At 33.4% G+C, this 14,404-nt stretch overlaps 3 protein-coding genes and 1 long non-coding RNA gene across 5 annotated transcripts in view; 3 read left to right on the plus strand and 1 right to left on the minus strand.

Annotated features, from left to right (window-relative positions):
- LOC127869465 (uncharacterized) overlaps window positions 1-14,404 on the plus strand; it is a 314,131-nt gene that overhangs the window by 179,138 nt on the left and 120,589 nt on the right. The gene's annotated exons all lie outside the window — the stretch shown is intronic.
- LOC127869500 (uncharacterized) overlaps window positions 1-14,404 on the minus strand; it is a 293,685-nt gene that overhangs the window by 141,331 nt on the left and 137,950 nt on the right. The window lies entirely within an intron of this gene.
- LOC127869464 (uncharacterized) overlaps window positions 1-14,404 on the plus strand; it is a 239,366-nt gene that overhangs the window by 104,373 nt on the left and 120,589 nt on the right. The window lies entirely within an intron of this gene.
- Window positions 6,014-13,223, plus strand: LOC127869473 (uncharacterized). The gene is made up of 4 exons (XM_052412085.1): window positions 6,014-6,647; window positions 7,127-7,222; window positions 11,548-11,786; window positions 12,527-13,223. Exons 1-4 carry the CDS (start codon window positions 6,212-6,214, stop codon window positions 12,794-12,796), a joined length of 1,041 nt encoding a protein of 346 aa, XP_052268045.1. The 5' UTR covers window positions 6,014-6,211; the 3' UTR covers window positions 12,797-13,223.

The raw sequence follows: 14,404 nt of genomic DNA on the forward strand, positions 1-14,404 counted from the left end.
TTGTGTGGCGCGGGACTCTTTCTGTAACATTGTAGCGCTGGATTCTTTCTGTAGTATTGTAGCGCTGGATTCTGTCTGTAGTATTGTAGCGTCTAGGTTCATTTTTTCTAAAGTGTTTCAGCGTGGAGCTTTTTCTGTAGTATTGTAGAGTAAATCTTAAAATTGTAGCGCTGGATTCTTTCTAATGAAGTGTAGTACGTGATTATTTATATAGAATTGAAGTTTGAAACGTTTTCTATTGTATTGTAGCGCAGAATTATTTCCATAGGCGAGTAGCGCGGGGCTCTTTATATAGTACTATAACGCGAGATATCTTCTTTAGCGTTGTGGCGGGATTCTCAATTTAGTTTTTTAGCGCTTTGATCTTTATATGGTATTGAATCTTGGGGCTCTGTTCGTATTATTGTAGCGCTGGGCTATTTTTATAGTATTGTTGCATGAAGAACTGTCTGCAGTATTGTATCGCGGGGCTCTTGCTGTGGTATTGAAGCGTGGGACTCTTTCTGTAGCATTGTAGCACGAGACTATGAATGAAGTATTGTAGCGCAGGGCTCTTTCTATAATATTGTAAGGGGGGCGGCTCTTTTTATAATAGTTTTTATAATGGTAAAGCGCGGGAATCTTTCTGTAGTATTTTAGCACGGGGCTCTTTCTATATTATTGTATTGCGGGGCTCTGTCTATAATATTGAAGCGCTGGGCTTGTTTCTTTATTATTGTAGCGCGATGCTCTCTCTGTATAATTGTAGAGCGTGCCTCTTATATAATATTGTGGGGCCGAATTCTTTTTATAAATAATAGAGTAGCACGGGGTTTGTTTCTTTAATGCTGTAGCCCGTAGACATTACCATAGCATTTAAGAGCCTGTCTGTTCATATAGAATGGTTGCGCTTGATTCTTTCTATAGTTTTGTTGTGTGGACCACTGTGTCTAATATTGTAGAACGGGACGCTTTCTGTAGTATTTTAACGCGGGGCTCTTCAATAACATTGTGGATTGCAGCTCTCTCTGTAGTACTGTAGCGCGGGACTCTTTCTGTATTATTGTAGCGCAGGACTTATTATATAATATTGAAGGGCGGGGCTATTTATATAATATTGTAGCGCTGGTATCTTTCTATAATATTGTAGGGCGGGACGCTTTCTATAATATTGTATCGCGAGCTTTGTTTCTTTAATATTGTAGCGCGAGGCTCCGTATGTAGTGTTGTAGCACGGGACCCTTTCTATAGTATTTTAGCGCAATATGTACTATTTTAGAGCTTGACCTTTCTATAGTACTGTAGCGCGGGGCTCTTTCTGTTGTATTGCAGCCATTGCAACGCTCAACTATCTAGGTAATACCGTTATAACTCGATGTTTTTCGGACACTCTAAGTTTTCGGACACCCCTTTTTTAGCAAAAATAATTATTTTTCGTGACTCTTAATTTTCGGACACACGAGTTTTCGTCCATAATTAGTGTCTCTAAGTTTTCGGACAGTATATTTTACAGCGCTATTTTACCAAATTTCGGTTCTGTTTTCGATATCTAATGACACTTTGATCATGGGGTTTTACAACCAGATTAACATAATAAAACCAGGCAGGTGCATGCCTGAGGGCAACGGACCATTACATTTGCGTTATTGGGTAAATAAACTTGTTAACCGGTATTAAACAATGGATTCGCCCGATAGCATTTGAATCGATGCCGTATTAAGGAAGCAGCATGTTTAATGTTACCGGGTAAATATCTTTGTTCCATATAATTTCAATAGACAACAACTATCGGAAATGAATAAACAAATAATTCATAGTTGCTTTTTTATTGCGTTAATTACAGGTTCATACTAGTCGGTGCATCACATGCTTATCTTTGAACTCAATGGTCAAAGTACAACCTTGTACAATGTAGTCACTTTCTGTAAAATAAATTAAGCACGTGCTTAAAATTATTTAAAATGCAGTGCAAACATATATTAATGTAATGTATACTATACTGCATGGTATTTTACAAGCACGTGCTATTACCGGTAGTCGTTGATACAATTGACGCTACATTCGGACGCTTCAATTTTCGACTCTAAGTTTTCGGACACCTGTATTTTGTGAATATTTTTCGTATCTTAGTTTTCGGACGCAAAAAAAATAAATGTTTAAGTGTCCGAAAACATAGAGTAATTACGGTATTGTAGCGCGGGATTGTTTAGGTAGTATTGTGGCATGTGGAACATTGTACCTTTGGGCATATCCACAGTATTGTTAAGCGAGACTATTTCCGTCGTAAAATAGCAATTGGCTTATATGTAGACTTTTAGCGGGGGATTATTGTTTAGCATTTTAGAACGGGGCTCTCTAAATAGTAGTGCAGCGGCTGAATATTTGTTTATAGTATATACATAGCTCTGATCTCTTTTAAAAGCATCGCACATCGTAAAATAGACCTTACATTGTTATCTTGTTCTTGCGAACATTTTGTATCTGCTAGCTGACCGAGGTGACGATTATCATAAACATTGAATATAAATTATTATTGTTACGATCTAAATTACAAAATGCATTATGACAAAATACGATTACATAATTTTTAATATAATTAATTTGAGATTAAGCTTAAACCAGATTTAAATTGTTTATTTACTACACAGTTGTTGTATTAATTTTGGTAAATCATTATAAAGCAACATTAAGTGCATTATTTAATTTTGGCATTTATTGGATGGACTAAAATGTCCTCCTGACGACATTATCATATTACCTCGTGACGTTTTTGTCCTGTATGTTTGTAATTCAAACAATTCAAAAAAACTTTGCCGTAACCTAACTACTAATATATGAAATGCATGACATAAACACGAAATGGTTGGTGTGGTACATTTAATAAAATAATCGCTTTTTATGTAATGCAAACTTATAAATGCAATATGCTTTTGATCCAGATATCCCCGCAATGTGTAATGCAACCTATATGCATATAGTGTTAACTCTGGGATAACCCGGGTTTTCCCATAGCGAGGCTCATCTATCTAAGGACAAATGCATTAAATTCCTTAGTCTCATTGACACCATTCCGACGCCGTTTCGTGGGTGAAATCAGTTTTAGCAGTATTTAATATGTCGAAGATGACAACCCCGCTGTAAAAAACTTGCACTACCGAGTGAGCTAACTAGGCCGCTTCTTGCAGCACAGGAAAATAAATATGCATCACTGTCACATGTTTGGATTGCGACTGTATACCATTATATAACAGAGCATGCGCGTTTCAGTGTTGAGCTGTTGGAATTTCCAATAAAATACCCAAGCGAGTGACTACGCATTCTTTATTTATTTGGTGGTAAATTCTTAAATGAACAAGACAATTTGATTAGGTTTATACACCGTTTGAATTTATAAAAATGAGTCGTATTGATTTTTATAACGGAATCATGTAAGTTAACTTTCTTTAGTATGGTATTTATCACAGCTTAAGTTTGAAAAATCTTCACATATGATCATTAATTAAGTTTAGGAATTCAAATTTGCGCATTTTGAATAAAGGGACATTTGCAAAAGTTTTTTTGTAATAAGCTTAAATTATTTATCATACCATTACATTAATGTCTGATATAACGATGCCTGATATATTTATTTATTGGGAGGAGACCATTTTACCTGGAACTAACTATACAAATCATCAATTCTGGTACAATATAATTCGATTCTACACAAACAAACAGTTTGATACCTAGAATTAATATATTTTAGAAATAAAACACAACAAAAATCGCACAGTACATATTTCACAATTATTAAGCACATGAGGTAATAATTAACACAAAACACATCAAACATCATTTTTATTCCGGCTCAAACTGCAACGTTGCAGCATGTTTTATGTGTGTTTCTTTTGAAATAGGAACGTAGCGGTATGATTAACAGAAAACAGCATCCTCGCTCTCTTTTTATTCTAAGCCTCATCTGATATGTAACACAAAGATCTTTACATACATTAACCCATTATTCTCTATATATTACACACCAGAGCGACACTAGCAGTTGAGCAAATTTAAACAGCAATACTCATAATGACGTGGGGCTAACTTTGCGAATTATTCAAGACTAAGTGGCTTCATAAGAGCAAACACAAGCAAACATACGACAACATATATATGGGCCATGCTCAGGAAAAATGAGTTTAATGCATGTGCGTAAAGTGTCGTCACAGATTAGCCTATGCAGTCCGCACAGGCTAAGTAATGACGAAACTTTCCGCTTTTATGATATTTTCTGTTTAAATAAAGTTTCTTCTTAGCAAAAATCCAGTTTAGGCGGAAAGACATGAATTTAATTCTCAACCGTTGGTATTTGAAGAAAAGATTACCTTTATAAAGCAAACAGGACTATTTTTAAATATAATTTTCTATAGTGTATATGCGTGCGATAAGATGATTCAATCAATGAAAACCTCTTTACTAAAGATGGTCATAGACTCATAGTTCGCCTCTAAAATATACTGTTAAAGTATATTATTTTCCAAATGTTACCATTACTAGTTGAATTAGAACAAGCAATAATTCTTTTATACCTAATGATAAAATATGAAATTTCTGCAGTGAAATAACAGCAGTAAAAATAAACAAATTATTATTATCACTACTTTTTTCTATTTTTAGATTATCATATCAAGATTTACTTCAAGATATATATATTATGACCTTGAGTGAATTAAAAACGATATTCCATCGAATCCAACACATTTTTTTTTTATTTTATGCTTTTTTCACCGTTTATTTACATTGTAAAAGAGTTTAACCGGAGCATTTTGATGGTATGATGACGTCATGTTATGTATTGAAATGAATTGAGGCACGCCACGGGAGAAAGGGTAACTTTTCAGCGAAAGGGAATTAGCTATTAATTATTTTCTTGAAAAAAGGACATAATAGAAACAGAAAATGTGTTCCTGCGCCACTGAGTCTCGTGAAAATATATTTTCTATGATCACTCACGAAATAACTAAAAATCTTACACTGACATGAACAAATATCCTCTATTTATTTTTATGTTGATTATAATAATAAGGATTATGATTTTTATTATTATTATGATAATAACGATGATGATGATGATATGTTGCTTATAATCATATAACATAAGAGAAAAAGAAAGAAGAAGATTACGAAGAAGATGATAATGGTAACGATGATGATGTTGTTGATTTTGATGATGATGATGATGATGATAATGATGATGATGATGATGATGATGATGATGATGATGATGATAATGATGATGATGATGATGATGGTGGTGGTGATGATGATGATGATGATGATGATGATGATGACCATGATGATGATGAACATGATGATGATGATGATGATGATGATGATGATAATGATGATGATGATGATGATGATGATGATGATGATGATGATGATGATGATGATGATGATGATGATGATGATGATGATGACGACGAAGACGATGATGATTATGATGATGATGGTGATGATGATGATGATGATGATGATGATGATGATGATGATGATGATGATGATGATGATGATGATGATGATGATGATTATGATAACGATGACGATGATAATGATGATGATGATGATAACGACGACGACGACGACGACTACGTAGATGATGATGATGATGTTGTGCTGTTGTTGTTGATTATGATGATGATGAAGATGACGTTGTTCTTGTTGACGACGACAATGATGATGCTTATGATAATGATGATGACTTTGTTGTTTTTGTTGATGATGATGATGAGATCATATTAGCGAGTATATTTAATTAGTTAAAATGTGTATTGCAAAGCGCTTTAAAATTTGAATTATTTGTTCAATCACTTATTTAACAATGTGAAACAGTTACATGATATATATTTGTATTTTCGTAACGCAATTGTCTAAACTGTTAAGCTTACCTATGTTAAGCTTACAAAAATCATTCAGGCGGTGTCTATAATGTATCGATCTGTGGTGTGTAGCCGTATGTTTGTATTAATAGTAACTAGGAACGTAATAAAATTACTTTTGGTTTCGATTTCATATTTGTCACAATGACTGATTTTAATCAAATAACATCGAAATTTAATACATTGGTATTGTGATTCGGACTGGATATAAGGATTATTGATATTGAATTTAAATCTGGAGTATTTCTAATATAAATTGATTTCAATATATATGCTCCTGACATTTAAATCTATTTGTTAGTCATGTGTGTGTAATCATGGCGCACGGTGAAAATAACGCCAAAGTGATTATATTTTATGACAGTGGAGACGACAACGAAACGTCTAAAAGTGAGGCAAAACAATTGAGGTTCTTTATTGAAAAGAATGGCTACACATGTCAAACTGACGACGAAATAAGGATACCTGGAACCGAAGTTATACAAACTATTCACAATTCAATTAATCATAATGACAGAATAATAATTCTAATAACAGATCAATCTGCTTCAAAAGGATGGTTCACATTTGCAGTTTTGTCTGCATTAGAAAACATTATTGTGGAAAATCGCATGAGACTTTTGGTCGCATACAAAGGAAATCGACGTGAAGATGTTGGATTTCTGAAAACCGGATTGCTGTCGTTGACGCCCAAGACGTTTGTCGACCTCAATGAATGGCAGGGATATGACAGGCTTCTCAAACAACTGCAAAGTAAGTATGACCTTTCAATTCATACCTAATGTTTAAAAGAATGAGCAAAAGTTCCCGATGTCAAGTTGCTTAAAGTAAACTTTGTAAATGTTTTATAACATAAATACAGCCTAACGATTGATTCTTGTTTTTAACATTAAATGAACATTTTGTGATGAAATCAACTATGTCTTCAATATACATAACTATAAATTGACTGAACGCATTAAAATATAACATATTGTGTAATGCTGCTAATGTTATTATTTTGAAATTGGCAATACATATATATTTTTGCCAATTTCACATATGTTTGCTTTCACCCTGCCATTTGTTAGAAATTGTAAACAAAACTCTTTTTTTTTAATCCTAATAGTATTCTTATTAAATAATACTTAAAAATAGATTTAATTTTGTATTTGGTCTGACCATTGAATATAATTTAATAACAGATGGTAATTGTGTTTGCGGTCTGACCGAATATAATATTATTGTTCCAGCTCCGGTGTGTTTGGACGAAGAATTACCAGCGGGAAACTTGCATCTTGGCTTAGTCCATTCCCATTTATCCGGTTACATGTGCTATGTTGCTGAAGGTAAACTCGTTTTTCCCCATGCATTGTGTACATACTCATTTAGTACATAGTTTATATGTTAAGTATACATTTTCGAATGACAAGTATTTCGATTACAAACAACCACCATTCGAATATTAAATTTGGAAATGGATAAGAGTCACAATTTCCATGTCTGTCATATGTCTACACTATCACTGTTTAAAAAAATTACCTGTTCAAGATTGCGATTTGACTAAATGTTGTTTAATCTCCAAGTCTTACATATTCTTAACATTAAATATATTACAAAGTCAATTTACTAGATTTGCCAATAACCCACCGCTTGTTGCAGAAGGCTAACTAGACATTTTGAGTCAACTTGTATGGTGTTTTATTGCGCATAATGCGGTATGAATGCTTTTCAGTCCTTGGGTACTCTAACCAATGTCAAATTAAGGGGCTTTATAAAATATATCCATGGGGTTAAAGGTTAAAGGTGCGGTTTATAGTCTGCTTCGATAACGCATCTTCAGCCGATTTCGACTTTAACCCCAATATCACTGAGATGTAAGTCGTCCGTTCACATATGGCGCACAAGGCAGCCACGGCACATTTATTTATTTCCCTCACAGGTACCTATTTATACACGTGGGTGGAGAAGAGCAAGCGTGGGTTTAATATTTTGCTAAAATCCCTGTGTGGGATTCGAACCAGGAACCTTCGGATCCCTAGACCAGCATTCTACCACCAGACCACTGTCCTCACATGGGGCAATATGAGTAATGAAACTTAAAAGTCATGGCAAACTATGATTCGTGTGTAATTATAAGACACGATACTCTATGATTCATTTGACATTATTAGGCATGATTAACTATGAGTCATTTGAGATTATAAACTATCGGTTATGTGACATTATAAGGCATGATAAACTATGAGTCATATGCCATTATAAGGCATGATTAACTTTGAGTCATTTGACATTATAAGGCATGATAAACTATGAGACATTTGACATTATAAGGCATGATTAACTTTTATTTATGTTACATTATAAAGCTTGATAAACTATGAGTAGTTGATCATGGTAAACTATGAGTCGTGTTCCATTATAACGCATGAAACATTATGAGTCATGTGATAAAGGCATGATCAACTATGCTTCAGGTGACATTATAAGGCATGATAAACTATGAGTCATAGGACATTATAAGACATGATCAACTATGAGTCATAGGACATTGTTTGTAATACGACATTCTGATGCATGGTGAATAATTCGTCTTCGACTATACGATGCAAGGGTCATTATAATGAATATGACACCATGATGCGTGAAACATAAGGAATCGTGGGACATTATAAGTAGAGATGCAACATGTTAACCGTTTAACCTAGTGAACGTTTGGTAAACAGGTTACACATGTTTAGCATAGGTTAACTTGAAAAGTGCTTTATTAAAATTAACTGCATTTTCCATGGAATAAATTTCCAACATTTCATGTTTAGCAATATACTTACTTCCTATAACGCTTTTGCCAACTTCAAACGACATTCCATGCCGACGACGGGTATTGATACTATGTCAATGAGCAACGTAAAACTACCATAGGCCAGTACATTAGCTGTCGCAAACATAGATGATCGGTTGTTAATTGGCAGTACTCGTTATGTATTAGTTGCGGAACAAATTAAACCGGTGATCTGTGTGGAGCGGAGTCTATAAGCGGTAATTAATACGTATAGTTAACTTGCGATAACAATCATAAAAGAACAAAACAACACTGTATTACACCCAGAACTGAATGACTCAATAATCTATAGAGACTTTGGTCTGCTTACTTGATACTGGTCTGCGTATCTGATGTTTTGTGAACCAATCTTCGAGACATTGTGATCTCCAAAGTGTTTCAAAATATAAATTGTATCAACTTAATCTTTATTTGCAAAAATCTTATTCTGTTGAAGTCATTTTTGCTTTATAACCATTTACTATTTTCATTAGTAATTTTAGTCTTCCATATGACACAACTACCGTATGACACAATATTTAATTCATTATAAATCCATTGTTTAAAGTAATTTAATTACAAAACAGTACTTCACGATGACCTGTATTGGAAGGAAACACCAAGATGATTACAGCAAATGAACTTTAAACATAAAAAGCAACGGAAAAAACGACAAACTTACCAAAATTGCGGTAAGCGATACGATCGAAACGTTAGCGACCGCCCCCCCCCCCGAAAACAATAATTTAAATTTATACTGTTTCCGTTATTTTTTTTATCTATTTGCGTTTTCACTTGACAATTACATTCAAAGCTTAACGAACATTCAAAATAGTATTACACAAGTTATTTTATCAATTATACATTAATGTCACAAACATGATATGGCCGCTTAATACCAACGTTATCAATCAAATATGACCAAATTTCTTAAAGGCAGTTCATGTTCGTGTTGTGTCACATGCTAGGAACATTTTGAACATTCACACATTTAGATGATGTTTAGAACACCGGTTAATAAATTAATTATAGTGATATGTTTATCGGTTAATGTCCGAATAAATATATATATACTTTTATTTCCTCCGAGGTAGGAGAGCAGAACATATTGCATCTCTAGTTAAAAGGAATGTGTCATTATGAGTTATATGACTTTATGCGTAATATTAAAGTATAATGTATGTGTCATTATGAGAAATAAGACATTATTATTGATTGGAAATTTATATTCATGGGTCATTATGAAGCATGCGATAAGAAATGGGATATTACATGAATATGACGCTGATCAATGAAACATACTGATTCTTTAGATAAGGAAGTGGCGCTTAGTCGTAAGACATACTGATTCTTTAGATATAAGAAGGCACGTGTCAGTATGAGTCGTGCTACAGTTTGAAAAAATGGAACACTATGAGGTATGCGTCAAAATGAGGCATTGGGCATTATGAATGATATGAAATAATTACTCATGGTGTATTATGATGCATGCGCCATAATTTGCCTCCGGTATGTTGTGTTATAGCTGGTCGTTTTAATGAAATAACCCATAACTGTCCAGCTAATAAACTCAAATGTCAATCCCATTTTCTATCAAAACTATATCTATTTGATCCGTCGTTAGTTTTGTTATCAGCATTCATCAGACAGAAAACTTTATTTAGCTACGAATTGCATCTAAAACTTGCTTATATTAATATTTATAGTAATTAAAATGAATTGAACTGCCAATAATGACGATTAAATTAAGTTGTGTTGTGCTATGAAATCATGTCGAGTTTACATTTAAATATTTCGTAAATAATTCTGGTCCACGTTCCAGGTTCAGTCTTTCTATCTGTAACTGTTTACAACTGTCATGCAGCTACCGGCATAATTTGATTTGTTTTGACAATTATACAAGGTGGGCGGTTGACATAACGAAATAAAATTCACTGAGTGGCAGTTATTTAGCATTGTCCTTATTGGTTGAATCGTTGTCATATTATCAGAATAAAATGACTATTGTTCTGATGATCGTTAAGAAAGGCATTTTACTGTGACGAGTTTTTTCTAAATTGTGGCGCTTTTTCTTGTTTCCACTATCAAATATATAGTCCCCTTGAGCTTGTGCTTTGGCCTCCTGTTTATTATTTGATTATTTTCCCTCTAGATTTTACAGTTAAATAACCTCAATGTGGAGTTGTTTGTAAAGGAATTAATTTATCTGCGTGGAGGTTTGGCAGAATAAGGTCTTCATTTTGGATTAAATACTATTCAGTGCCCTTTATTGCCTTGCGGGTCTTGTTAAAAGTGTCCATCTTATGACCTCAATATTTTGATTATCGTTAAAATCGGAACTTTTGCAGCAGCACTATTTTACATAAGTAAAGCCTATTTAACAATTATAGAATATATGGTCATTTTGCGCTTGTGTTGTTAACTCCTCTTTCACTAGGTGGATCTCAAACTTTAGATAATGAATGGCCTTTTTGTGAAGTTGATCTTGAAGAATGTAATTGTAGCTTAAATAAGTTTTTTTTGTGCAGAATTATGGATCTTTGTATGTTGTTCCTGTATAGCAAATATTAGCCTATAATTGAATGCTATCACCTTTTCTTTAACTCTATTTGAATCTTAGCAAAATGATATAGTTGAATAACTTCAATGTGTATATGATCGTACATAAAGGAATTTTGACCGTATTATTTTGTTCTCTAATCTTGTGTATATGTGCAACTTTGTTTAAATGGAATTTATCTTAATATTCTTTAAAAAGTGTGTTCCTTCAAAATTCGGAATACCCGTGCCGATTGGTAATATAATGACACTGTTAATTGAACTACATCGTTATGTGTGCATTTACCTTTTAAGAGTTTGCAACGAACAAGAATTGGTCGGAGAAATGCAATGGTTACAGAGAACAAAATAAACTACTGATTGGAAAATTTCTGCTGGCTGTACCGAAAACCTGCACTGTCCCACAGCAGCTTCCATCAAATTCAGCAGCAGACATTGTTATTTCGAATGCGGATACATTTAAGTTTAAGAGAATACACGCGGGTAAAGACAGAGATTATGTCGTTACAATCAACCAGATAAAGCACGCGAACGTAAGTATATACTTTCATAACTATGTTTTACGGATTAAAACAATAAAATCCGATCACAAATAGAAAACTCATTTTTTTAAATCAAGTTAAACAGTTTTTCCATTTTTGAATTGTGAACATGTTTGTGCTAACTGGTATCATGTATAATATATAAATACGTAATGCCCACACGTGTTACGAAGATTTTAGAATACTGACACATTTATTATATTATGTTATTGTAAATATGGTTTTCACAACCCAGTGAGATGTATGCTTTAAAAGTACGTTTTGTGTATTTTAATCATCAGCGACTTCGATGTAATTTTGGTACCGTTTATTGTAACAATTACACGTATTATGTTTTGACACATATGCTGCAAACTGTATTAACATCTAAGCCATATTGTCAAACTCTAAAAGGGTTAACACATGAAGACACGAATATAAGTGTGTGAAGAAATCTATGAAATCCCTAACAAGAGGCTGAGGTCGTGACATTTGTTATTGATTTTGTTAACATGCTCGTGTTTACTGATATAATAAAATAATGTATTTATGTGAACGTTGACATTTATATTGGTATCATAGTTGAACTGTTCTGTGTTTTGTGTCGATCCTGTTAGAAATATAATACATTAAAAGACATATTAAGGACTATGTATAATAATCCGTTAATATTCGAGACAAGTGCGTACAATTTGTCCGATGGTCGATTGACATCTTGATTTCTCTTGATTTAATCGTCTGCTGTTTTTCAGAACGAGATGTACTTTTGTGCCCAGGTACCAACTGTGATCACTGCAATATCACATCTTGCAAAGCAGCACCTATGGCGCACCAAAGGGGTCGAAACTTTAACTTCTGCTCGAGCAGAAAAAAATGCTGCTCGAGCAGCATTAAAATGCTGCTCGAGCAGGATATTGCTGCTCGAGCAGCAATTTACTGGTCGAGCAGCATTTCAATGCTGCTTGAGCAGCAAAATTCCTGCTCGAGCAGCAATATGCTGCTCGAGCAGCATTTATTTTTAGAATAAGCCATTGAACCCGTCAGCCAATCAAATTTGAGCTTACAAACGGACGACATTAGCTATCTCTACGGAAACGAAATAGACCGGTGAAGCGTCAATAACAGTCAATATTGTCAGATCGTGAGATTTGACGATTTTCACAGTACCCTCGTGATATTGCTCCGATCAGTTGCCGTGAAAAATGTCAGATTGATGAAAAATAATATTTAACGCATTGTTGTTTCAATTCAACTTAATTTCGCGTTTTAACAGCTCGCAGTTATTTTCGGACATCTTTTTTTTCGGACGTTGAACCTAAACACATTGTTCACAACAAAGATATCAAAACAGTAGTTCTAACACCATGCAAACATTTGAATTTTAAAACGATTTTCGTTTTAAATGCTATATATATCGATGATGTACATGCATTACGTTGTAAAGAAATATGGTAATGCTTAATTTACAGTCATGAGTGTTGCAGTTTTTTAATACAAAGATATAGCATTGATTTAAGAAAATACTTTCAGATTATATATATATATATATATATATATATATATATATATATATATATATATATATATATATATATATATATATATATATATTATTTCACCTTAAAAAAGTTAAAAACTGATTATGAACCAAATTCAGTTCCACAAATGTTTAATCCCAATCGGTGTTTTTATCATTATTTTAGCTAATTCACATGTACACTCAATTCAGGAAAACTATTGTATTATATTTCACACAATCATATTTACCACTATCATCATTTATTTAACATGTCAATAAGCTCGATTGGTAATTGTCGGTTCGGCTTGGGCAATGCTTTAAAGTACCCCGTGTACTCTTAAGTATACTTTAATGTACCCCGGGTACGCTAAATATTCTTAAACGTACCGTTGGTCTGTCTGTCAGTGCAGTCACTCACAAACTTTTCAGTGCTTTATCTCAGAAATTCAATATAAGTTTTCAACATGAAACTTTATGGGTGTATAAATATAGCTGAGGAGAGGTGCCATGCACAAGAACCATAACCCGTCGCTTTCTGAAATAAGAGTTATTTCGCTTTGTTGTTTTTGTATGATGTAACTAGGGCTATATCTCAGATACTATACAAGATTTTAACATGAAACTTCATGGGTGTATAATTATCAAGGCACAAGAACCATAACCGTATACTTTCTTACGTAACTGTTATTGCCCTTTCTTGTTATTGTTATTTTATGATGTAACTTTTTAGGGCTATATCTCATTTATAGAACCATGCATAAGAACTACAACCCTTCACTTTCTTATATAAGAGTTATTGCCCTTTGTTGTTTTTATATGATGAAACTTTTCAGGGCTTTATCTCAGAAACTATAAATACAAGATTTCAACATGAAATTTCATGGGTGTATAATTGTCAATGAGAATAAGTGCCATGCACAAAAAACATAACCCTAGTACATATGTACATGTCTGATGTTACTTTACAGGACTATATCACAGATACTATACACGATTTAAAGATGAAATTTAATGGATGTTAAGATATCAATGAGATGAGGTGTCATGCACAAAATCTATAACCCTACACTTTCTTAAATAAGAGTTATTGCCAATTGTTTTTTTTATGTTG

The sequence above is a fragment of the Dreissena polymorpha genome, chromosome 2 (assembly GCF_020536995.1).
Source record: "Dreissena polymorpha isolate Duluth1 chromosome 2, UMN_Dpol_1.0, whole genome shotgun sequence".
Lineage (NCBI taxonomy): Eukaryota > Metazoa > Mollusca > Bivalvia > Myida > Dreissenidae > Dreissena > Dreissena polymorpha.

Bases quoted from the DNA above. Each gene is read 5' to 3' on its own strand.
- LOC127869473 (XM_052412085.1), top strand. From the start codon at position 6,212: ATGGCGCACGGTGAAAATAACGCCAAAGTGATTATATTTTATGACAGT. The intron at 6,648-7,126 runs GTAAGTATGACC...TTATTGTTCCAG, and splicing joins GCTTCTCAAACAACTGCAAA to CTCCGGTGTGTTTGGACGAA. The intron at 11,787-12,526 runs GTAAGTATATAC...GCTGTTTTTCAG, and splicing joins ACCAGATAAAGCACGCGAAC to AACGAGATGTACTTTTGTGC.